At 50.4% G+C, this 24608-nt stretch overlaps 1 protein-coding gene across 1 annotated transcript in view; it reads left to right on the forward strand.

Moving 5' to 3' along the window:
- EXOC6B (exocyst complex component 6B) overlaps positions 1–24608 on the forward strand; it is a 213486-nt gene that overhangs the window by 140637 nt on the left and 48241 nt on the right. Inside the window, exon 19 of the mRNA XM_081924938.1 lies at positions 19759–19900. Within this exon, the coding sequence (XP_081781064.1) occupies positions 19759–19900 (142 nt within the window). The remainder of the gene's footprint in view (positions 1–19758; positions 19901–24608) is intronic.

The following is a 24608-nucleotide window of genomic DNA, read 5'->3' on the forward strand; positions in this document are numbered from 1 at the left end:
TCAGCGCATCCGTAATGCAGCTGCTCATGTATCTGAAATGTGAGGGAAACGGCAGCTCCCAGTTTGGATACAAAAGCCCCATCATGACCTAGGAGCTGGTGGGCTGGGGGGGCGCATATGTGGGGCAAGGGGGGAGGGTAAGCTGGGACCCACAGAGCCCTTGGCCAACATCTTGCCTTGACCATAAGCTCCCTTGAGCGAGCCAGGCTTCCTCAGTTGCAGACCCCTTCCCCATCTGCAATATGGCCTACCTTGCAAGATTGCTGTCAGAAAAGGCATTATGGCAGAAGTTTATAAAATTATTCACGGCATGGATCAAGTGGATAGAGGAAAGTTTTCTTCCCTCTCCGATGACCATAGAACATTCGAGGAGCTGAATGTTGAAAGATTCAGGACAGATAGAAAGCCCTTCCTCACACAGTGCAGAATTATGGAGGCACCCCCAGCGTTGGTATAGCTAGTGAGCCCAGCAGCAGAATCCGCTGGGAAGGTGCCTTTGGCAAACATTATTGAACCCCAGAGACACCCCTGGCTGGTGATGCCCCTCAGTTTGTGAACCCCACCTCCACCCTCCAGACACAAACAGCAGTCCTCCATCTGGCCCAGCGACCTGATCCCAGTGGCAGTTCCCCCTTCCTCCCTCCTCACCCAGATTTTTTTATTATTAGTTATTAAATTCATATATCACCCTTCATCTGAAGATCACAGGGCATTTTACAAGATGAACACCCACAAAGTATTTCTAGAAATATTTGTATACCACTGTGTCATAAACACCCCCCATCAAAGCAATCAAAACATAAAACCATGCAATAAAAGCCATATAGAAAAGGCTCAAGACAGAGATCAGTTAACTGTTGTGGAAAGAGGTATTCTTAATTGTCTGCCTAGCCTTGGTGGAACAGATAACTTTTCTGCAGGCCTTGAGATTTAGAAGCAGAAGGCACCTGTGGGATTTCTGTTGGCAGAGAGTTCCACCGGTGCCTCTGAATTCTTGCAAGCAAGGCCAGCCCCCTTCCCCTCCTCTGCAACTGCTGCTTGGAGCTCTTCTGCCTCTGACCTCAGGGCCGGGGTCCCCCTGTCCCCCAGATTGCTTCCCTTGTCCTTGGCCAGGCTGTCTGCGGAAGAGAAGCCGGTCCGTGACTCGCCCAGGCAGTGCTTCCCTTCCTCCCTGCGGAGGAGGACGGTGCCAGCTGCTGCGTGGAGCCAGACTGCCCCCTCCCCCTGCCAGCCGGGTGGGTCTGTGTCTTCTGAAGCTTCCTGTCTTGACCTTCCCTCCCTAGGGGGATTCCTATGCCCACTCAGCCATGCCGGTGAGTATGCCCAGTGCGCTGCCCGCGTTCCATGCCGCCCTGCTTGCCCCCTGTCTGTTAGAAGGTTCCTTGAACCAGCCGAGGCCTGCGGGCCCAGGAGGCGGCAGGGTGGGGGGCCAGAGGAGGGAGCCCTGCGCCTTTATCCCAGGAGTAAAAGAAGCACAGCTCCAGGCGTCAGATTCCTCCGGGGCAAGGCAGCCGCTACAGGCACTGCTCAAAAGGGTCATAACTGTTTAATGGTCCAGACATGGCCCAGGGCAGGTGGGTGGGGGGTGCAGGTGGTTCCCAAAGCACCCATCGTCCCTGCGGTGCCCTCCTTTGGCCAGACGGTGGCACTCGAGCTCAGATGTGCTCTGAGGCTCCATCCCCCAGTTTGTCCATTCCCGGTTCCTCTGCCCATAAGTCAAGGTGAGAGATCAGCAGGGCAAAGGCCACCCTGGGAGGATGCGGGAGCAGAGGGCAGGCTCTTATGCAGGGCACCGTGGAGCGGCGAAAGAGCTGGCAGGCTGCTTGGGCCAAACTCCACCCAACTGCAGCAGGCTGTCCTGTGCTCAAAGTGCCTTCTCCAGCCTTACCTTGAAATCCTTTGAGGAAGGACATTTTTCACCTTTCAAAGCTCACGTCTTGCAGTCCTTGGACTGCCCCAAAATGGGAATTTTCTCTGTAAGATTCAGCCCCGGAACACCTCAAGCTTTGCTCCCTGTCCTCTCCTCACAGGTCAGAGGACTTGCACGGAGGACAGTTTCTCCTCTTGCATAGAATCAGAGTATCGGAGAGTTGGAAGGGACTAGTCCAGCCCCCTGCAATCCAGGAATCTCAACGAAAGCATCCTTGACGGATGGCCACGCAACCGCTGCATGATCCATGGCGGGAAGCGGATCTTGCTCTACAAGCCCCTGTGGATTCCGCAGGAAATGTCCACGAGCCCCCTGGGAATCTTTCTGTTTCCAACTTGGGGGGCAGAAGAACCCCGACTCCCTTCTCCCCTCCCCCCTGGGAGCTGCTGCCCCCCACCTCAATGAAAGGCAGAAATGCAGCCTTCTGGTTCAATGAACGTTTCTAACAGCTTCCATCACTGCTTGGTTCACCTCTGGTAGAGAAGCTCATCCAAGTCTGTCCTGGCTGTCTCTCCCCCCCCCCCCACACACTTCCAAGAGGTGCATTAACCCCACTTGTTCTCCACCGCTAGAGGCGTAGCTGCTTTGCCGTTTGAGTCTCTGGCGTGCAAGGATGGACACAGAGAAGCCTTTTTTCCACCAGTGGACTCGTGTCCCAGGGAGCTCCGCCTAAAGTCATTTTGGGCTCCAAACAGCTGCAGTCTCTGCCACCCACATCGGGGTAGCTCCACTTGGGTCACCCGAGGGAGGTGGTCCGGTGTCAGCAGGCGGGGTTAATTCCTGGTGCCCCACAGGCTTCTTGAAGGAGGGAGCTGGGCAGCAGCCGGGAGGGAGCTCTCCACACTTTTCCGTCAGCCTCCCGGCTCTTGTCCAGGGTAAGCAGCTGTTTGCAGCCAGTGTGGTTGGCGGGGAAGGCTGTGTGCTCTGTGGCCACTGAATCCAGATGGGGAGCTGGTTGGCGGCAGCGGTGGAGCCTGCAGAGGTGGGTGCCCAGGGCTGGAGGGCTCCTTCCGCTGCACGTAGACGAGTGACGTCACCCTGTGTCTGAGAGGGACTCGGCTTTCCCATCCAGCTGTGTGTCTTAACTACCACCGATTTAAAAACGTAAATAGTCTCACGTTGCATTCTCTAGTTAGTTTCTACTAACTGAGCAAGCTGGCCACTAATCCAGTCGGCATGTTAGAAAAGTTAGAGTGCACCCTTTGTCTGTTCCACATTCTGCTACCAAAGATGGTTCCAAATCAAGTTTCCTGACGCCTGCCCCAAAGGCTCCATTGGGCAGGAGATTTTGGGGTCCTTGGTGTGTCTCTATCACATTTGTGGAGAGGTAGGGATTCCCCTAGGCTGCAGCATAGTACCAATAATCTGCTACAGCCAGCATCATCCAAAGTCCTTCCTCAGATGCAAGGGGCTTGGCCCTCTCCCTTCCTCCAGGTGGCATTGACTGGGTGGTGGGTTACACCTGGGCAAGGCGGAAGGGTTCATCCTTGGGCTCTGCCTGCAAGAAGCCAGAGGACTTCATAGAAACAGGATTGTAGAGCTGGAAGGGACCCTGAGGGTCATGTAGTCCAACCCCCTGCGATGCAGGGATCTCAACTGAAGCATCCAAGACAGATGGCCATCCAGCCTCTGCTTAAAAGTATGAGCTTTCATGTGCACGCACACTTCACATACACAGGTATCTGAAGAAGTGTGCACGCACACGAAAGCTCATACCAAGAACTAACTTAGTTGGTCTCCAAGGTGCTACTGGAAGGAATTTTTATCCTGTGAGGTAGTTTAGATATATATATAAATAACACCCCACCCATCTGGCTGGGTTTCCCCAGCCACTCTGGGCGGCTTCCAACAAAAGTTTTAAAATACATTAAAACATCAGTCATTAAAAACTTCCCTAAACAGGGCTGCCTTCAGGGCTCTTCTAAACATCAGGTAGTTTATCTCTTTGCCATCTGGTGGGAGGGCGTTCCACAGGGAGGGCGCCACCACTGAGAAGGCCCTCTGCCTGCTTCCCTGTAACCTAACTTCTCGCAGGGAGGGAACCACCAGAAGGACCTTGGGAGAAGGGGGTGGAGACGCTCCTTCAGGTATACTGGGCCGAGGCCATTTGGGGCTTTCAAGGTCAGCACCAACACTTTGAATTGTGCTTGGAAATGTACTGGGAGCCAATGTAGGTCTTTCAAGACCGGTGTTATGTGGTCTTGGCAGCCGCTCCCAGTCACCAGTCTAGCTGCCGCATCCTTTGTGCTGCTTGCGCATGTACTGTGCGTGGGCAGGGGAACCAGCTGCAACTCTCTGGCCTCTGTAGACAACACGGCATGTCGGGAAGAGGCAACTAATAAAACGGAAGTTCCAGGCCGTTGAGTGTGTGTGTGTCTGTGTGTGTGAGAGAGATCGCTATCAGTCTTGAATCAGCCTCCTCCTACCAAGATGGCAGCTGCTTTGTATTTCATGGAAAATCTGCCCAACGGAAAGAATGTTGTTTCGAAAACAAGTCCCGGAGAAAGGAAAAGCCACACAAGAGCTGCCTGAGAAGGTGTCGTCATGCTGCGCCGGCCAGGGACCAGGGAGCCTGGGTTCTCCCTGGGTGGCGCTTGACGTCTGTCTTCGGAGTGCATCGCCCGCCCTCATCACCGCACACTTGCACCCTGGGAGGTTCTCCTCTTTCCAAGTTCATAGGGGACAGCCAGCTTTTTACGGAAGCATCAATTCTTTGGCAATCAGCCTTCTTGATGGTCCAGCTCTCACTTCCATACTTCACTACTGGGAAAACCATAGCTTTTACTATGCGAACCTTTGTTGGCAAGGTGGTGTCTCTACTTCTCAAGATGCTGTCTAGGCCTGTCATTGCCCTTCTCCCAAGAAGCAGGCGTCTTTTAATTTCGTGGCTGCTGTCACCATCTGCAGTGATCATTGAGCCCAAGAAAGTAAAATCTCTCACTGCCTCCATTTCTTCCCCTTCTATTTGCCAGGAGGTGATGGGCCCAGTGTCCATGATCTTCGTTTTATTGATGTTGAGCTTCAAACCATATTTTGCGCTCTCCTCTTTCACCCTCATTTAAAGGTTCTTTAATTTCTCCTCACTTTCTGCCATCAAGGTTGTGTCATCTGCATATCTGAGGTTGTTGATATTTCTTCTGGCAATCTTAATTCCAGCTTGGGATTCATCCAGCCCAGCCTTTCGCATGATGAATTCTGCATATGAGTTAATAATAATAATAATAATAATTTTTTATTTATACCCCGCCCTCCCAGGGCTCAGAGCGGCTTACAAGCAATAATAAAAACAAGATGAATGATTACAACTTAAAAACAAAAATAAAATACAACATTAAAATAATGGAACATTAAAATATTAAAATGTAGCAGGGAGACAATATACTGCCATAGAACCATAGAATGGCAGAGATGGAAGGGGACCCCAGAGGCCATCTAGTCCAGCCCCCTGCAAGGCAGGAATCTCAGCTAAATCATCCCTGACAGGTGGCCACCCAGCCTCTGCTTAACTGCCTCCACGGAAGCAGCGTCCACCACCTCTAAGGGAGTTTGTTTCACTGGAAGCCACAGGAGGGGAGAGTTGCTCTTGAACTCGGGACCTGCTTGCAGGCTTCCCGTTGGGGCATCTGGTTGCTCGCTGTGAGAACAGGATGCTGAACTAGACGGGCCATGGGCCCGATCCAAAGGCTCTTCTTATGCTCTTATCCCCTGCTACAGTCCCCCAAAATGTGTTGCTAAAAACTCATTTTAAAATTGGGTATCCGATACTCTTAAAACCTCAAGTTTGTCGGAGAGATGCTCCCATCTTAATCTGGAATGCAGATTCCATGATGGGAATAGATAAATTGGGCTGCGTTTCCCCAATTCAGGGGTTTCATCATCTCTGCAGAAACTCTTTCCCTTTCTGGAGAAGCTCTGAGGCTTTTCCAGGCAGGATCCAGCAATGGGGGACGCGAAATAGCAGCTGGTCCATGGGCTCATCCCCTTCTCTGAGCACAAAGGGCGAGTGTGGGACATTCATCAGGAATGAGAGGCAGCAAATTTAAAGCAGACAAACGGAAATGCTTGGTTTTGGCGCAGCACATGTTTGACCTGTGGCTCTCCTGCTACAAGCCGAACAGAAGCCAAAGGCTTAGAGGCTCCTCCAAATGAGGACCAGGCAGACTCGTGAATACCTTTAAAAGGCTTGTAAAGAAAAGGCCACAGACCTGTTTTTCACAAGGTAAGGAAGTCATTAATTGACACACGGACAGTTCTGCACTGGGCTGCCTTGACCCTTCTGAAAAAGTTGCCCTCAGCAAACTGTGTTTATTCCTAGTTAAGGGCAGAGGCTGTATCTCGCAGTTAGTCCTCTGAGCTGCATGTGTCAGAATGAACATGCCGTGACTTTTTCAATGGACTAAATGGTCACGGACCTGGCCTGTGGAATGGCCCTCCTGCAGCAAGACACGGATGGAGTTGGGGGGCAAAACAGGAACGGGGCTCAGTGCACCTTCTTGACGTGTTTGAGGCTGCTGTGGAACATTTGGCCTTAACTAAGCATTTTGCCCTTATAAAGAGTTCCTGGCAAATAATAATAATAATAATAATAATAATAATAATAATAATAATAATATATTTTTATTTGTATCCCGCCCGTCTGCATAAAAACAGACATCAATTAATTAAAATACATCTTAAAATTAATTCAGACAAGTTAAAAGCTGGGCAGGTGGCAATGATCAGGTTGGAGTTGAGAGTCCTTAATACTTGCCAGGACTAACTGTTTCCACTGAACATACAAGGACCTGTGAGCGGGTTGTGGGGGGGCCTCCTTCGGGCTTGTTTTATACAAAGGAAAGTAAGTCTAATTACATCCTGCCGAAAGGCCTGGCAGAACAGCTCCGTCTTGCAGGCCCTGTGGAAAGATGTCAAATCCCGCAGGGTCATGGTCTCTTGTGGGAGAACATTCCACCAGGCCGGGGCCATGGCCAAAAAGGCCCTGGCTCTAGTCGAGGCCAGTCTAATTTCCTTAGGCTTACCTAGAACAACCACCCAATTGCAGAAATCTTAGCCGAGGAATTATATGAGTTTTAATCAGCTGATCAAAGCTCCATCGGAAGAAAGCATTCTTCCTCTGTTTTGAGTTGGTGCCTGCATTTCCTCTTCTGTGAGAGTGATGAAAGAGGACAGGGAATAGCTCTCCTAAGATGGTGCCTGCTTTGATAAGGATTCTTTTAAAGAAAAATTAAAAATATTGTTGCCCTCACCAGGGTTTCTGTAGGCATTAAGAAACAAGTAATGTTGGGTCAACTGAAAGGTTTCCAGTGGCTTAATCTCGCCGATTAATTACTTGAGGGTCACAACTGGGTCCAACTCCTTCACCCTGAGGGCTGTTGCTCCGTGGGCACAGCAGCCCAGGATTGGCGCCTGGCAGCTTCCCCAAGTAGGGATGAGGGAGACCCTTTCCTGCCCAAATGACCCTGGAGAGCCCTTGCTGCCAATCAGTGGAAGCAGCAGACTTTGACTCGGGCTAAGGCACCTGCTTCCCCCAGCCAGTCCCTCTTCTAGGTGACTTTGTCGGCTGTTGCTAGATTGCTCTTCTGGCCACATGCCTCCAGGAGCCAAGCGCGGCATGTTTGCCTGAGCAGCGTTTTTGGCATCCGCCTGGCAGAAAAGTTGCCCTTGGCTCGGCTGAGGAGAGTCCATGCCTAACCACATATTTATACTCTCCTGAGTCATGCTTCAAGAGTAGCCGTGAGGCTGCGGCTGGGATCCCTGGCAGACCAGGGCGTTGCCCACCTTTGCCCTGGCTAGACCAAAGGCCTCTGCCTAGGTTTCTCTCACATAGCTGTGCTGTGCCTCTGAGAAGTTTTTAATGGTTGATGTCGTATTGTGCTTCTTAATATTTTGTTGGGAGAGTGGCTGGGGCAACCTGGTCAGAAGGAAGCGGGGTATGTAAATTTCACCATCATCTTAGACAAAGCGAACAGTGCCCGGCCTGCTGTTCTCTGTTTTGAAGCCTCTCCACGAAAGATGTGGGCAATCTCTCTCTTAGAGCCAGTGTGGTGTAGTGGTTAAGAGCGGCAGACTCGTAATCTGGTGAACCGGGTTTGCTTCCCCGCTCCTCCACATGCAGCTGCTGGGTGACCTTGGGCCAGTCACACTTCTCTGAAGTCTCTCAGCCCCACTCACCTCACAGAGTGTTTGTTGTGGGGCAGGAAGGGAAAGGAGAATATGAGCCGCTTTGAGACTCCTTTGGGTAGTGATAAAGCAGGATATCAAATTCAAACTCCTCCTCATCTTCTTCTTCTTCCTCCTCTTCTTCTTCTTCTTCTTAGCACGAAGCCCATGTAATAGGGACATCACTGAGCTGGAGTCAGGATTTGGCCCAGGCCACCCACTCAGTCTGTTGAAAACTGAGCTGAGTCTCCCAATCCGGTGGACATGCCCTGGGGCACCACATTGGCACCAGCCTGTGTTGGCTCTTCATGACAGCAGATGTTGTGGTGTGTGGAAGAGCCCCCTCCTTGGTATGGGGCGGCAGGGTTGGGCGTTTCTGCCATTTAAATAGCCATTAGAGATACTAGCACTTGGCTATCTGGTTTATTTACTGTTTATTTGTACCCTGCCCCCTCTCTGAAGGCACTCAGGGTGGCGCATGTCCCCCTGGCAATATGGAAGCATGGAATGGTAGAGTTGGAAGGGAGCCCAAGAGTCATTGAGTCCAAACTCAGGAATCTCAGTTGAGGGTCCATCACAGATGACCATCCCACCTTGGCTTAAAAACCTCCAAGGAAGGAGAGTCCATCACCTCCCGAAGGAGACTGCTCCACTGTCAAACAGCTCTTGCTCTCAGAAAGTTCTTCCCAGTGTTCAGTCAGAATTTCCTTTCTACTGCTATAACGCTACTAATTGCTGTATCTCCATTGTAGTTACAGCTACTCTTAATTAGTTCCATACTTGATTTTTGAGTCATTTCCCCAAAGTGATTTAGCAATACAAGCATCAACAACAGAGACAATATAGCAACAATTTTCAATCCAGGGCAGATGCAGTCTGGAATAAAAATCTCCACTTAAAAGGTGGGTCTTCAGTCGGTGTTGGAAAGATGGGGCCTGTCTGGTGTGCAGCAGGAGGCAGTTCCAAAGAGCCAGTGCTCCCGTGCTGAAAGGCTTATTCCTGCCTGTGGTTTGTGCAGAATGGATTTCCTGGTGTGATGGTTTCTGCAGGGAGGAATCTCCTTCAGAGGGAGAGATGGTGGGTCATGGAGTGATCAGCCACAAGGTATCAGGTGACAGCAGGTATTTTGGGGACAGTTGCGGCTGTTTTATAGAATCATAGAATTGCAGAGTTGGAAGGGACCCCGAGGGTCATCCAGTCCAACCCCCTGCAATGCAGGAATCACAGCTGGAGAATCCCTGGCAGGTGGCCACCCAACTTCTGCTTTAAAATCTCCAGGGAAGAAGAGTCCACCACCTGAGGGAGTCTGTTCCACTGTCAAGCAGTTCTTACCTTCCAGGGACCAGCCCCAGGGACACCCAGGAGGGTCCTCTCCTCTTCAGACTTAAGGGTACAGAGAATTTTTTAAAATGCAGACTTTATGAACCCACAGTGGCAGCGATGCACCTTGAAGTGTGAAGATTCTGCCCTTCAGAAAGCATGTGTAGCCAACACCATCCACGTGCCTCTATTGTGTTGGGTGCTGAGTGCTGTGGGGCTTTGGAATTGAGGTGTGTTAACAGGAGAGTCTTGTAACTTGCTTGGCATTTTGGGGCAGAGAAGGTGATGTGGCTCTTGCAGAGGGAGAGGCAATAATTGTCTTCACTCAGTTGCACATGTGGGAATTGGAAAGGTGCCCTGTTCCAAGCATGGATCCAATAAGAGGCCCAATCCATTGGGATCTCCTCCTCCTGCACACAGTGGGTCTTACACAGAATCCGCTCCTGACTGAGGGGGCTGCGGAGGTCCCAGCAAAATGGCAGCTTCTGTTTCTGACCGCAAGACTCCCTTGTGGTGAGCCTTGTGCTGTGTAAACAAGAACTCCAATTTACTGGCTGAAAACGTCATCCTCTTCCTCTGTGAATTCCAAACTCAAGTAAACTCTGTCTGTATAGTTTAGCGCCTGCCGTCCGTCTCCTCCTGTGTCCAAGTCTTTTCCACACACTGGCCTCAGCGTTGGCCACTTGCGATTGTTTCCCATGGACCCAGATCAAATGCCGAGTTGGGCACAGTCTCCAATCAAAAAGAACCTATTAATTTCCAGTTGACTTTGTGAAGTCACTCGCTTCTTTGAAATCCTACGCTTGCCACGTCTAGTGCAAGGAGACACCAGCTCTTGCTCAAAAAGCAGCTAACCTTTTTCCTTCCCGCCCCGTCACAATGTAAATAAAAATTGGGGGGCAAATTCAAGTAAAATAACCTGCAAAGGTCAGCTGCCTTCTATCCTAAGTGGATGTGACCTCCAGGGAAGGGAAGATTCAGGAATGACTACTGCGCTGGGCATTGGGGTAGCTGGGCAGTCTGGGGGTGGGGGGGGGCAGGTTTCCTGCCCTTTTTGAGGGGCTTAAGGTTCTGCCATGGCCTGGACACTGGAATACGAGCTCCCACCAACCCCAAGAACCCGGGACATGATGCTGTGCCAGGGGGCCTTTAAAAGCAATGTAAAGGTAAAGGTACCCCTGACCGTTAGGTCCAGTCGCAGACGACTCTGGGGTTGTGGCGCTCATCTCACTCTGTAAGCTGAGGGAGCTGGCGTTTGTCCGCAGTTTTTCCCGGGTCATGTGGCCAGCATGACTAAGCCGCTTCTCGCGAACCAGAGCAGCGCACGGAAACGCTGTTTCCCTTCCCGCCGGAGCGGTACCTATTTATCTACTTGTACTTTGACATGCTTTCGAATTGCTAGGTGGGCAGGAGCTGGGACTGAGCAATGGGAGCTCACCCTGTCGCAGGGATTCGAACTGCCGACTTCTGAGGTTCCATTCAACACCTTAGTAGGTGCTCCTTGGGGAAAGTGTTTTCTCCATGGATGTGTAACAAAACCCCTGGACAGCAGGACATCTTGTGGCAGAGAATTCCATATATTAATTCCACACTGTCTGCCCTGAACCTAGCACCCGTCAGCTGCACTGGGGACCCCAAGTTCCCAAAGGAGAGAAGTAGGGAACAAACAAACCTTTCTTCGCTCTTTCTTCTCCATTCATATTTTCAGAACCACTAATGTTTTTCTTCTCCACCTGTACCAGGAGTGACCTAACTTGTGGTAGCCCTGTAGATGTTGGTGGGCTCCAGATCCTATCAGCCCAGGTAGCATGTCCCGTAATCGAGGGTCATCCACTCCACCCCCCTGTAATGGGATTCCTGCAACGGCCGGGGCTTGGAGTGGATGACCGTTGGGGTCCCTGCCAACTCTACAATTCCATGATCCTGTGATCAATGAATGATGAGATTTGCAATCCAGCAACATGGATCTCCACAGCTTAGCAATGCTATGATAGCTGGTCTGTTTGTTTTGAATCACTTTCCTAGGAATCCCCAAGTCAGAACACGTTTTTCTTCCTTTCCACTTAGCACGAGCACAAGTTCTTTCGCGATTAGCAACCCGTTAGTTTAGATCCCTTGAACGAGCTCATGGTATGTTTTCCCCAACATCCATCACCTTAAACTTACTATTTGACCCACGTTACTTGCAGTTTCGTTGCCTATTCACCCAGGCTACAGAATAAGGAGGCCATGTTATCTCCGCTTGGAGTGCTTTTGGTGCCCCCCCCCAATGTTTTGGACCACCCTCAGCCCTGCTCCTTCTTACCTGCTAACCAGCACAGATCCATGGGCTCCTTTTCCTTGAGTGGCCCAGCCCCCAGCTTCCCCATGTTGAAGGAGTGCCCCCCCCAGCCCAGGCTCCACCCCTCTTTCTACATGTCTGCAGGAGTCCTGCTCTCTCCTTGCAGAACAGCCAGATGTGCTTTCCTGGAGGTTCTCCGCTCCCTCCCTCCCTCTTGCAGTGAGGTAGGTAGCAGCCAACGTGACCCTGATTGTGGACTGGAATTAATGGATGTTTGTTTTAACAGCCTTTGAGTTTCAGTAGCTCCTAATGAGGCCTTTGATAGCGAGGTTCCCTAATTAACAAGGCAGCCTTTCAGCTCTGCCCCTAATCCTCTAATTGTTAACACATTTCCTTGATTTGAGTGTGTTTTCTTGTCACCACCCAAAAAACGTGTTGCGGGGATGGCCGGCTTTCAGGGCTTTCAGCTCTGGCCTTCTTTGCGGAGGTGATTACTCCTCCTCTGGGACCCAGAGGACTCGCTCCATTGCCCAGGGCCTGAAACACAAATGGAATTAGGTGATTTCATGCCTAGTTTTCCAAAGCAGATGGGAGTCCTCCCAGAGCAGCCATCGGAGCAGCCTCGCTTGACTTTGGCCTCAGAAGAGAGTAATCTCTGCCTTCCTGGCCTCTGCGTTTGCCCTGCCCACCTCCAGGCATGTTGGGCTTCCCGGTCTCGCCATCCCCTTTCACCCTCCTGTGGGCAGTGGCTAGATCATGCACAGCACCAGATTTCTAAAGCAGCAGCCTCTCTGAAGCTGAGCCGTTCCTCATCCGGTCAGTGGCCAGATGGGAGACAACCTGGGAATCCAGAATTCTGTGGAGGAGAGGTTGGAACCTAATAAGAGCCTGGCCAGTGACCCATCTGGTCTAACATCCTGTTCTCACAGTGGCTGGCCAGGTGCCCCTCCTGGAAAATCCGCAAACAGAATTCAAGTGCAAGAGCAATCACTACTTGGCTGCAGGTAGCGACAGTTAGGAGATGCACTTTCAAGGGTTGTGGTTCCCCCCCCCCTTGAATAAATGGGCCATGCAAAGGAGGAGCGGCAGCTGCAAAGGACTTCCTGGCGTCACCCTAGTAAAAGGCACCTGGTCATTGGCAGGTGAGAGGTCACCTTCAGAGAGGTCCTGGGTCAGTTGCAGAGACCCCTGGTTTTCAGGGAGATGGTTCATGGTTCATTCCCTGGCAGCACCCCCAGGTAAAAAAAGGAGGGGGGGTAGGTAGCATCAGGAGACCACTGCCACTCAGAGTGGGAAATTGTTAGACTGGGTGGGCAAAGTGCCTGAAAATTCACCATCATTCAGCTTCCTCTATTAAACGCTTGTCTCGTTTTCCCAGCAAAGTCCGGTGCCACCGAGGTGTCTGGCTTTATTTGGCACTCAACCAGGCTGAAGCCAGAGAACGCTGTCCGCAGACTCCAAGGGGTTGGCAGTGCAGCATCTCATAAGCCCTTGCTGCCATTTTTCACCCTGGTCCAGCTAGTTAGGTTTTCTGTGTTGTTTTCAAAAATCTTGGATAAACAGTTGATGCAGCCTGAAGGTTTTCCAGGGAGCTTCCTTGAATACAGGGGTTTTGCTCTTCCAGTTGCTGCGGTCATCCTTGGGCATGTTGGCCAAGGCAAGGTTTCAGAGTGCGCCATGTTTGTTTTTTGGGCGGCCGATGCCTTGTGAAATGATGAGCGGTTCTTGAGCTTCAGAAGGCTTATTGACTGGAAAGGTGCCTGCCCTGCTGAGCAGGGGAGCAAGGTTTGCCTTTGGTTCCCAAAGTGGGGGGTACCTCCCCCTGGGGAGGGCAGTGGGATTCCTTAGGGGGGCACTGGAGGTGTCAATGGCAATCAGACTTTGAAAAGGGGCTGTCACTGGATCAAGTTTATCATTTTTGTTGAATTAATCAAATAGTTTTAATTGGATTTTGAACAAATGTGCAATTAATTGTGACTGTTTTGAATCTCTTGTGTTATTGTCTTTCTTAGTGGGCTGTTCAAACTGCTATTTGCTTTCTAAAGGGTAGGTTAGGGGGTGACTTTATGGAACCAAGGTTGCAATGGCTTGAAAAAAGTTTGGGAATCACTGGCTTGGAGTGACTTTCCAGCCATGCAAGTGAGCTGGATGTTGGGAGAAATGAAACACTGTCCAGTCCCTGGTGGTCTCAGGAGGGAGTCCTTAGCTATGATTTCTGCATTGCAGGGGGTTGGACTGGATGACCCTTTGGGTCCCTTCCAACTTGGCAGTTCCGTGATTCTATGAGTCCCCACAAAGGCAGTGAGTGACTCAGTTGTCAATGGAGAATGAAAAGTAGGATTGCGAATGAAGAAGGAAAACTGTTTCTGCAAGTTTGAGCCACGGCTTCTGCTTGGATCCTTCACCCCTGGGGCTTCACAGTGGCCCCCCTGAGCACGCTTGACCCTCGACTGCACAGCTCAATCTCCTGTGTTCCTCCTCGGACAGGCCGCTTGTTGCCTGCCCTCCTTATTCTGGCCCTGGAAATGGGAGTTGGTACAGGAGCGCTGGCGCAGGCCAAGAGCAGCCGGCCAGGAATGTTATCCTGTCACTCTGTGAAATAGCTTTGCCCTTCGCGCTTCTCTTTGCCTGTGAGAAATGGAATGTAGCAGCGCTTTGAGGAACGGAGCCTGCTGGAATAAGGGCCTGAGTGATGGATGAGGTGGTGCCTCTTCTTCGTGGGTCTTCCCCTCCCCCCCCGCGTGCTGAGCCCAAGGGCGCTGTGCTTCCAAAGCTTCGAGGTGAGTAATAGGCCCACGTGGATGTTTCCAAAGCATAGAAAGCAGAGACATGGTGGAACATTTGGCCAGCTGTGGATCCTGCCAGAAAGCTAAGCAAGGTCCCAAACGCAGAAGCTCATAAAACACTCCACGCACAGCAAGAAATGCTGGCCCACCAGCCTGATTTTTCACAGTGATTTGTGCTCAGGGTGCCAGAAACCACAACTGGGGCAGGTATGTCATCCTTCTGTCAACGTCCCCCCACCTCCTTCTCGGCATCAGAAGAAATGTGCTGCCTCTTTCAAGACACCGGTTGCACAGCCGTTGAGATGCATAAGAGGACAACGAAAGAGTCCCCTGGCTGACTTCCTGTGAGGGCAGGGACAGTCCTGGGGGATTTCCGTATCCAGCTGTGTCCCTGCGGGTGGGCACCACCCTCTCCCGTAGGGACGTGGGCAGGAGTTGGGGTGGCTAGGATGCAGCCTCTGAACCTGGAGGTTGTTAATGTCGACCATAACCCACTGTTGCTGTTCAGAGCCTTCTCCTCCATGGATTAGAGCAGCCGCCTCCACGTCCTGTGGCAGCAGATTCCGTGAATTTACTGCACGCTTTGCGAAGACCTTTCATTTGCCTGTCCTGCCAATCAGTTTGACAAGTCTAGCCTTTAAGAATGTAGGGTGATAAGATTAGAATTTCCTGACCCCCACTCTAACCCAGATTCTTCTAAATATATATGTATTATTGTTCCAATGATGCCCATGCCAGCTACCTTCCAGTCCTCTGCTAATGAGGCTTATGCTAATGAGGCTGATTTAAGCTAATAGTCCGTCAGATTCACATGGGAGATTTTCTTAAAGTTCTTGGGCCAATTCCATCAAGCCCCAGTAACCTTGTGGCTTCTGTAATTTGTCGTAAAATATCAGCTTTTGATGCATTTCTTCAGCTACGCTACCAGAAACCAGGGTTTCGGGGAGCCCTGCCATTTTCTCCACCAGCTTTTCCTCTGTTAATTGTGAAGGCTCTCCGTTCCTTAGAAGAGTTTGGATTTGATATCCCGCTTTATCACTACCCGAAGGAGTCTCAAAGCGGTAACGTTCTCCTTTCCCTTCCTCCCCCACAAGAAACACTCTGTGAGGTGAGTGGGGCTGAGAGACTTCAGAGAAGTGTGACTGGCCCAAGGTCACCCAGCAGCTGCATGTGGAGGAGCGGAGACGCGAACCCCGTTCCCCAGATTATGAGTCCACCGCTCTTAACCACTACACCACACTGGTTCTCCTTAGCTCTTCCACAGTCTCCGTGCCATCCCCCTTTCTTGTCTCCAGAAGCACTGTCCTCCCTTCTGCCAGACTCCTGTCTCCGTACACAGCAAAAAAAAAAAAGTATTGCTCCTAGTCAATAGTTATTTAGCGTCAGCTGTTTTGCAGGAGGTGGACTGGGTGACCCTTGGGGTCCTTCCGAACTCCGTACTTCTGTGATTTGTTAAGTGTTGTGGTCCGGGAGAAAGCGTTTGATAAGGAAAACGGAGTCTGTGAACAGATTTGAAGCACAGGAGAGAATAAGCTGGGGTGATGACATGAGTTGCAGGGTCTCCAGATTCCTCTCCCCCTCCAAAAATCCCAAAGCTCATAAGTCAGGGGTGGCTATTGTGGTGGCCTCCAGATTGGACTCCACTCCCTCCAGCCTCACCTAGCCAGGCCCATTTGGTGAGAATTGGAGTCCAGCCGCCCCACAGCCTTCCGTCTTTTATTGGCCTGGGTCTGACACGGAGTTGCTGCCCTCCCCCAAAAGCTTTCTTTTCCCATGTTCATCTCCAAGCCTGTCCGGTCCTGTTCTGAACTGGAACGGCAGGGGACTTTTGGGATTCCTTGGTTCACGTACAGTCTCCTTTCGCTGAAAGAGAATAAAGAGTCGTTTTCCTTTTTTGCTTCCCAAACTACTCGCTTCATACTGTTCTCGGGCTTTCTGGGATGAGATGGTATTATGCATCTGCAGAATAAACTGTTCATTTTACCTGGCAAAGAGGCGGGGGAAGGGGTGTTCCTCCAAAACGCCGTCGTAAGTAGCAAGGATAATTAAAGGTGGTTGTTCTCTTCCAGCAAGGCATCATTAGCATTAAGAATAAACTTCAAAGGGTTGGATTCTGGCATTCTGCATCAACAAGGTCAGAATAGTTTTGTGGGCCTTTTGAGAGGCTAGCTGCCATATTGTGGCCTCCGAGCCTCGCCCATCAGATGCCGGAAATGCCTGCTTCTTTCAAGGATAACCATCTCAGGGGTTGTAAATGTGCCAGGCTGTGTGTATTTTGCAGCCTGCTTATCTGATATGGACAAGCCAGCTTCACAGTGGGCACAAATCAGCTCCTGCTCCTGTCTGCGTCCCCTTCATCTAAGGGTTCTTTCTAATGTTTCAGGAAACAGCAAACAGCAAGCAGCCGTTCCGGTTGATGGATCTCTCTGGCACCTTGCTGCCAGGTACCTCTGGATCCTTGGGTTCCTTAACCCAGGCTAAGCAGCAACTGCTACCACCTTCTGCGGACGGTTGCATTGGGGACGGGGGGGGGGGCTGAAGCTTCCACCACTGAAAACCAGAGGTTGAAAGGGTGAGAGACACGCTTTTCATCCTCCTGGTGTGTCCAGCAGGGACAGAGAAATGTCTTCTGCTTGTTTTTTAAACTCATTGAGATGTCTGCTACTTACTTTTGTTGTTGTTGTTTCCACTGAATGCTTGTTATTTAAAAGAGTCCCAAGGCCAAAATATAGCATAAGATGCAGTAATAGAGTAAAAAGGTAAAGGGACCCCTGATCGTTAGGTCCAGTCGTGGCTGACTCTGGGGTTGCAGCGCTCATCTCACTTTACTGGCCGAGGGAGTCAGCGTACAGCATGACGAAGCCGCTTCTGGTGAACCAGAGCAGCGCACAAAAATGCCGTTTACCTTCCCACCGGAGCGGTACCTATTTATCTACTTGCACTTTGACGTGCTTTCGAACTGCTAGGTTGGCAGGAGCAGGGACCGAGCAACAGGAGCTCACCCCGTCACAGGGATTCGAACCCCAACCTTCTGATCGGCAAGTCCTAGGCTCTGTGGTTTAACCCACAGCGCCACCCGCATCCCTCTAGAAATGGAGTATGCGGTGATTAAAACTTTCTCCGGCTTTCTCTGATCTGAAGTGTCCACCCAGAGTAGTGGGGTGATCCTCTTATTTAATAATAAAGAAAGTGAAGGCCTCTTGCGCTGCTCCCTTGCGGAGTGAAGGGAAATCTGTTGAGATGACCCGCGCAGGGAGCTGCTTCCAGCTTCAGAGCCTGAGAAATCTCAAGGGTCTTTCCAGCCAGGGACCAGAAACTCAGGGAGGCTGTGCGCTCCTCCTTTCCCAAAAGACATCGCATCTCAGGAATGTGGCAGCCTGTCTCCTGCTCAGCGGTGTGTGTGTAGAGGTCAGGGTGCATCTTTTCCCATTCAGACTCTAGCTGTGGATGCATGTAATCTGCTGCTCTTGAAAACGCAGCCAAAGTGAGGAGCCTCGCCAGCTTTGCACATCTTGCTTTGGGTATTTTCCCTCCAGCGTCTCTCTTTGCATAGGTTTCTAAGGGGATAATTACCTCTTCCTTCGTGTTATTTCCCCCCAGGCTTCACAATTAATTAATTACCCATGGCATAGAGGATTGATGGATAGGGCAGGGAGAATTCAGACACTCGCAAGTGGACGGTGTCCAGGGCCTCCCAAGCCACTTTGTGGGGAGCTGCCCAAATATTGCTGTCAACTCGGCGGGGGGGCCTACCAGGCTTCAGTAGCAGCTCTTACCAGAATGTACCTTCAAGTGGAATGGAGCATAAATGCTAACTATTCCTTCTTTCTTTCTTTCTTTCTTTCTTTCTTTCTTTCTTTCTTTCTTTCTTTCTTTCTTTTAAAAAATAATATTTATTAACAGTTTAAAGATTACAAAAAAATAAAAAGAATTAAACAAAACAATACGATACAATACAGAAACAAAAACACTACATAACACTAACCCTAAAACATTGAATTAACAAAACAAAACAAAGACAATTAAAAACACATCCAATAATTTCAATATCTTATCTTTCATTCACTTGTTTCAGCGACCTCCTCACGCCTCCCTTTTTGTATTCCACTTCAATTAACTGTTTCAGCAATTCCTTTCCATCTTCCTCTGTTTTCTGTCCTGTAATTTATCTTAACATATTCTAACCTTATTTTTCCCTTTAATACATTAACAATCTATTTGTACTTAGTTCCTTATAACATTTCTGCTAAAGCCGTATAACTTCATTCCAACATTTTTCTAACATTCATCTTTCTTTCTTTCTTTCTTTCTTTCTTTCTTTCTTTCTTTCTTTCTTTCTGGCAGCAGACTTCCCACGCTTTTGCTCCATTTCTCTCTAAATTTTCAGCAATTTTAAATGTTTCTTAAAGCTTACTATTAGGCTCCCTTACCTGCTTTGAATGGGAGGTGTCATTTCTATAGCAAGCTACATTGATGAAAGCCAAAAGTAGTTACGGAATTTGCAGGGCACAGGTTCCTTCCAGACAAGAGTTAACTGCAACAGCATCATGGGAAATGTAGTCTGCAGTGAAAAACCCCGAACAAACCATGGTGACCTTTCCAGTGAAACCCGAACTTCTTAAGAAACCTTAAACATTGATACGAAATTTGCAAGTTGATTTTGATTTAATATTCGCAGTAACAAATTTTAATTTCCAGTAACAAACGTTGCTCTCAGGATGGCTCTTATTAACACCATTTGCATTGAAAAGTCAGCAAACATCGTGATTGCTATAATAATGATAATATCAGAATCGCAGTAGCATTTAAATAAAGCAGGGGAAAAGCAAATCGTTCGAGCAAGTAATACAATTCAATACAAGCTCATGCTGATTCCCAGTTTGGGAATCTCACTTTGATCCCATCACCCTCTGGGCTGGTTTACACAGTCATCTTATGTGTGTGATAAAGCATTTCCTATTCTGTATCATGCCAGGGTTTTATGCAGGAGAGGAAAGAAACCCTTCCTGTGTCCTCAGGCTTGGCGAGAAAACACTTTTTGTAACTTGTTTTACCCTGCCTTGTGTCAAGGAACTGAATCTGCCTTGGCTGAACCTGCCAGCGATTGCAGGTCATCAAGGCCAGGCCAAGTCAGGGCTGATGCCCCTGATGAGTCTCTCCCAGAACTGGTTGGGAAAGGCTTGTGTGGTTCTGTGCGCGCCCTCCTTGTCTCTTTCCCCCGTTTGGAGATCTCGCCCTCCTGCGGCAGCCCTTCTGACGTTCTTCCCCATTTTGCTTTCCAGGGCAAGGTGGCTCAGACGGCCTGCATGTCTGCCTGCAAGCACTTGGCCACTTCGCTGACCCAGCTGCTCTTGGAAGCCGAAGTCCGGCAGCTCTCGCTGGGGGCCTTGCAGCAGTTCAACCTGGACGTGGCGGAGTGTGAACGTAAGGCTACTTCCACGTGCCTGGGGGGGGGCGCTGGGGGACGTATGCCAAGAGATGGACAAGAGGGCTGGGTTTTGCTACAGGAGCACCCAAGGCAGGCTCAGGCCATGCTGTGTGGTGGTAATAATAATAATAATAATAATAATAATAATAATACAGTCATACCTTGGGTTGAATGCGCTTCAGGTTGAGCGCGTTTGAGTTGTGCTCCGCGGCAACCCGTAAGTAACGGAGCGTGTTACTTCTGGGTTTCGCCACTTGTGCATGCCCAGACGCTCAAAATGACATCATGCGCAGAAGCAGCGAAAAGGGATGCGTGCGTGCACAGACGTGCCGTCGCTAGTTACATTTGCTTCTAGATATGAATGGTGCTCCGGAACGGATTCTGTTCATATCCAGAGGTACCACTGTAATAATAATAATAATAATAATAATAATAATAATAATAAATTTATTTATACCCCGCCCGTCTGCCTGGGTGGCTTCCAACAAAGTATTTAAAATACAATAAAACGTCCCCATTCCTTCCCTGCCCTGCTGCCGGCCCCTTCACCCCTTCACCCCAGGGACTGCCCCGGCCCTGTCCCTTGTCCTTCAGAGGCTGCTGCTCCCCGTGGCCCAGTGGGAGACTGCCTGCCTTGCAAGCAGAACGTCCTGGGCTCCATCCCCAATGGCATTTCCTGGCAGGGCTGGGAGGCTCCAGCCTCTAATCCTGGAGACCTGCTGCTGCCAGTCAGTGTTGACAGCAATGAGCAAGATGGACCAGTGGTCTGACTGTATAAGGCCACTCCCTAGGTTCCCTTGCTCTGTCCCGTGTGCTGACCTGAATGGGTTCCCAGCTTTTCTTTCCCCTGACGGGGCTTTTCCACTTGCCCCTGCAGTCGGGGTGGCCCATCCTGACTTGGGTGGCCGTTCTCACTCTTGGCTTCAACAGAATTCCATTAACCTCAGCGGGGATTTTTCTCCCCTTTACAACCTTTTTTGTGTTTTGTTTTGTATTGTTGTTGTTCTTTAGTTGTTGAGTCATGTCCAACTCTTCGTGACCCCCTGGACCAGAGCACGCCAGGCACTCCTGTCTTCCACTGCCTCCCGCAGTTGGGTCAAACTCATGCTGGTCGCTTCGACAACACCGTCCCACCATCTCGTCCTCCATCGTCCCCTTCTCCTTGTGCCCTCCATCTTTCCCAACATCAGGGTCTTTTCCAGGGAGTCTTCTCTTCTCATGAGGTGGCCAAAGTCTTGGAGCCTCAGCCTCAGGATCTGTCCTTCCAGTGAGCACTCAGGGCTGATTTCCTTCAGAATGGAGAGGTTTGATCTTCTTGCAGTCCTTGGGACTCTCAAGAGTCTCCTCCAGCACCATAATTCAAAAGCATCCATTCTTTGGCGATCAGCCTTCTTTATGGTCCAGCTCTCACTTCCATACATCACTACTGGGAAAACCATAGCTTTAACTATATGGACCTTTGTCAATAAGGTGATGTCTCTGCTTTTAAAGATGCTGTCTAGGTTTGTCATTGCTGTGTTTTGTATTAGCATCTTGCATTTTTCCGTGGGGTCTCGGTCGCCTGCAGTGAAATGCAAGCAGCACCTAAGAAGCCTGCTATTCAAAATCCCAGGTCTCCAGCCTGCAAAAGTGGTGGAACCAGTCAGTCTGAAGTCTGTTCTGCAAAGGGAGCAGGGAAATCCCAGTCCATTGGATTGATAGTGGTGGTTCTACGCCACTTTCCTTTCAAATGAAGCAGCTTACAAACAATAAATAACCAGAACGGAACAGAACATCGCAAGTACAGCATCAGTCATACAATTAACAAATCAGCAGTAAAGCAGCTGCAATCTGTAGAACACTATTAACACGTTTGCTGCTTTGCTTCTCTGAGGCTCCAGGTTGCACCCACAGCTGCTGGAGCTGGGGGAGATCCCTGCCTGGATCCTGGGGAACTGCTCCTGGCCAGGGGGTGGGCAATGCCAAGCTAGATGAGTGGATTTAAGGCCTTGACCTGTTCCTGGAGGGTGCCAGCCTGCGTGGTCGGGGCAGCTGACCCTCTCCCTCCAGGCCCCAAATGCCCCTTGGGCTGAGGCGAAGGAGGCTCCTGCTCTCTTCTCCCTGCCTGTCAGTTTCAGACTCTCTGAGAGAAGCAAATGCTGGCAAAAGGCTTTGCAGGCTCACTGCCCGCAAAACCCCTTCATTTCCTGGTGATCTTTGCTGACAGCATGACTGATAAGTCTCCTCCCGTGGGTCGCTGCTGATTTCCATGAGCGGGAAGGACTTTCCATGGTCCGTAGCTCATCTCGCACTTGCCCAGCCTTTGCTACTCACTTCCCTGCGTTAGACATCAAAATTAGACACTTGTTGAAGAATAAAAATGGGAAGCGGTGAGTGATCTAGGGCCCAGTATACCGGGAAGGGTCCCCATTCATTCCATCAAGGTTTGTGCCCTGAAAGGGGAACAAATGAAAAACAATTTCCACCTCCCTTTCCTCATCTCCCCGCCCCCATTTTTCTTTATTGAATTAGTGGGATTTTTATTGTACCTTATGTGGAAAACTTTCAGTGAATATTGATTACAAAAAGAGGGAGAAGAAGGGAGGCTTGTTCTGCCCTGGAGGAGCTGGGAGCTTGCAAGGAGGCTGGGAGGGATGAGAGAGGAGCCCTGAGGAAATAAGCCACGGAGCAGGAAGGAAAGCCCCAGGGCACAGCTTGCTTCAAGTCTTGACCGTAAGAAGGAGACAGGCAGAGAGCTCCACTGGTCAGGCCCAGTTCCCCAGCCGCTGCTCTTCATTTCCTGGGCGTCTCTCCGCAGGTGCTAACAGAGAGCCACCTTCATGGATGAAAAGCCCATTCAGAATAAATTGCGGCACTTTGTGGGGAGACATTAGCGCAGATTGGAGTGTTCTCGGAGGCCCTGTCTCTGGCTTGTCTGGGGCTAGAGCCTCCTGCATGCCTACCTTGGGGATTTGCGGAGCAATTTCCGTGTCCTGTCTGAACGTAGCCGTGGAAGGAGGGGAGCCTCCCCATCCCTCCCACCTGAAGAGCAGCCGCCTCGCCAAGGCGTTTCCATAATGGCCCCTTTCTTCTGTGCAACAATGTCCTCCTCCTCCTCCTCCTCCTCCTCCTCCAGATCTGCTCCAAACTCTTTCGTTTCCCCTCCCAGTGATTACCTGCAGCTGTTGAGTAAAGTGCAGGCAGTCGCCCTGCTTGGAAAGTCTTGGCAGGAGTTTGGGGAAGGCGCACAGAGTCCAAGTGTTGCTCTCGAAGGTCAGGCGAGGTGACGGGGCGGCTGGGCCTGCCAGGCCCCTTCCTTTTCCATGGCTGGCCAGAGGTGCCTCTCACCTCTGCTCCGAGGCTGGCAGGCAGGAGGGCGCAACTGGGTGGGTGAGGGAGGGAGGCAGAGAGAGGCGCAGAGAGCTGGACGTTCCCAAACTTAGTTGCTTTCCAAGCTGCAAGCAGTAGTCAGACTATGCACTCTTTTGGTTTTCTTAATGCAGTTTCGGTCCACAAAAGTGCACACACACAAAATAACAAATGTTTAATAATAGTAGTAGTAGTAGTAGTAGTAGTAATAATAATAATAATAATAATAATAATAATAATAATTTATTTATACCCTGCCCATCTGGCTGAGTTTCTCCAGCCACTCTGGGCAGCTCCCAATCGAGTGTTAAAAACAATACAGCACTAATATTAAAAACTTCCCTAAGCAGGGCTGCCTTCAGATGTCTTTTAAAGATAGGATAACTGCTTATTTCCTTCACATCTGAAGGGAGGGCGTTCCACAGGGCGGACCCACTACCGAGAAGGCCCTCTGTCTGCGTATAAAACGTACGACTCAGAGAAAACGTGCATTGGAAAAAATGTGGGTTTTGTGGGAAGAGTGTGCACAAAGGTCATACAGTTTACATGCAGGCGTGGCAGTGTATACATGTGCTCTTTTGGAAAGTCCTCCCAAAAAATGGGCTGGGAAGGGCCAGCGAGTGAGCAATGGTGAAAGGCTCCCGGAATGGGCTTGGGCTGGTTCTTCCGGGTCTAACGGGCGCTTGCAAGGCACACGGTCCTTTGCTCTTCTAAGTGACTGACCTCTTTGTTCCCGTTGATAAGGTTGAGGGAGGGAGGGCGAGTTCTCGTGCTCTTCCAGTTGTGGTGGGGGCAGTCGGAAGATGAACCCACCCAGGAGGTGGCAGTATCCCAGATGGATTAAGGCTGCCCTCTGTGCTTCCAAGAGAATGGGAATTTGCAGGGGGTATATTTCCCCCCTTTTCAGTGTGTAAAGTACAGGGACCTCTCTGTACATGTCTTGTTTCTGTTGTACAGCCAACGAAAGGAAAAAACGTCCATTGCATATAATCAACCCATGTGGGTCTTTCTCCTTCTCTCCCACCCCAGCTCTTCAGCTGTCTTGGGCTCTCTTTAGTTCTTCTTCTTTGTCCAAGGCTTAGCGGTTCCTATTCCTCCGTCCTGCTGCCTTTGGGAGGGTGCTTTGGGAAAGAGGTTAGAGTCCCCCTGTAACCCGCCCGGGGTGGGTGGCCCCTGCTTGCAGGCCTCGCGGAGACATCACTTCTTTGGCCTGAACACAGATCTCCCAACCCTCTCGGCTGCCCCAGGGCTTTGTACCGGGGCCAGCTCCATTCTCGGTCCATGTTCTGCTCGAGGGGCCATGCTGTAGGGGGCTTGCTCTCTCGCTCCCGCTCGCTCCCACCCCCCTCTCGCCTT

Source organism: Podarcis melisellensis (genome assembly GCF_964234715.1).
Source record: "Podarcis melisellensis genome assembly, chromosome: 9".
Taxonomy (NCBI): Eukaryota; Metazoa; Chordata; class Lepidosauria; order Squamata; family Lacertidae; genus Podarcis; species Podarcis melisellensis.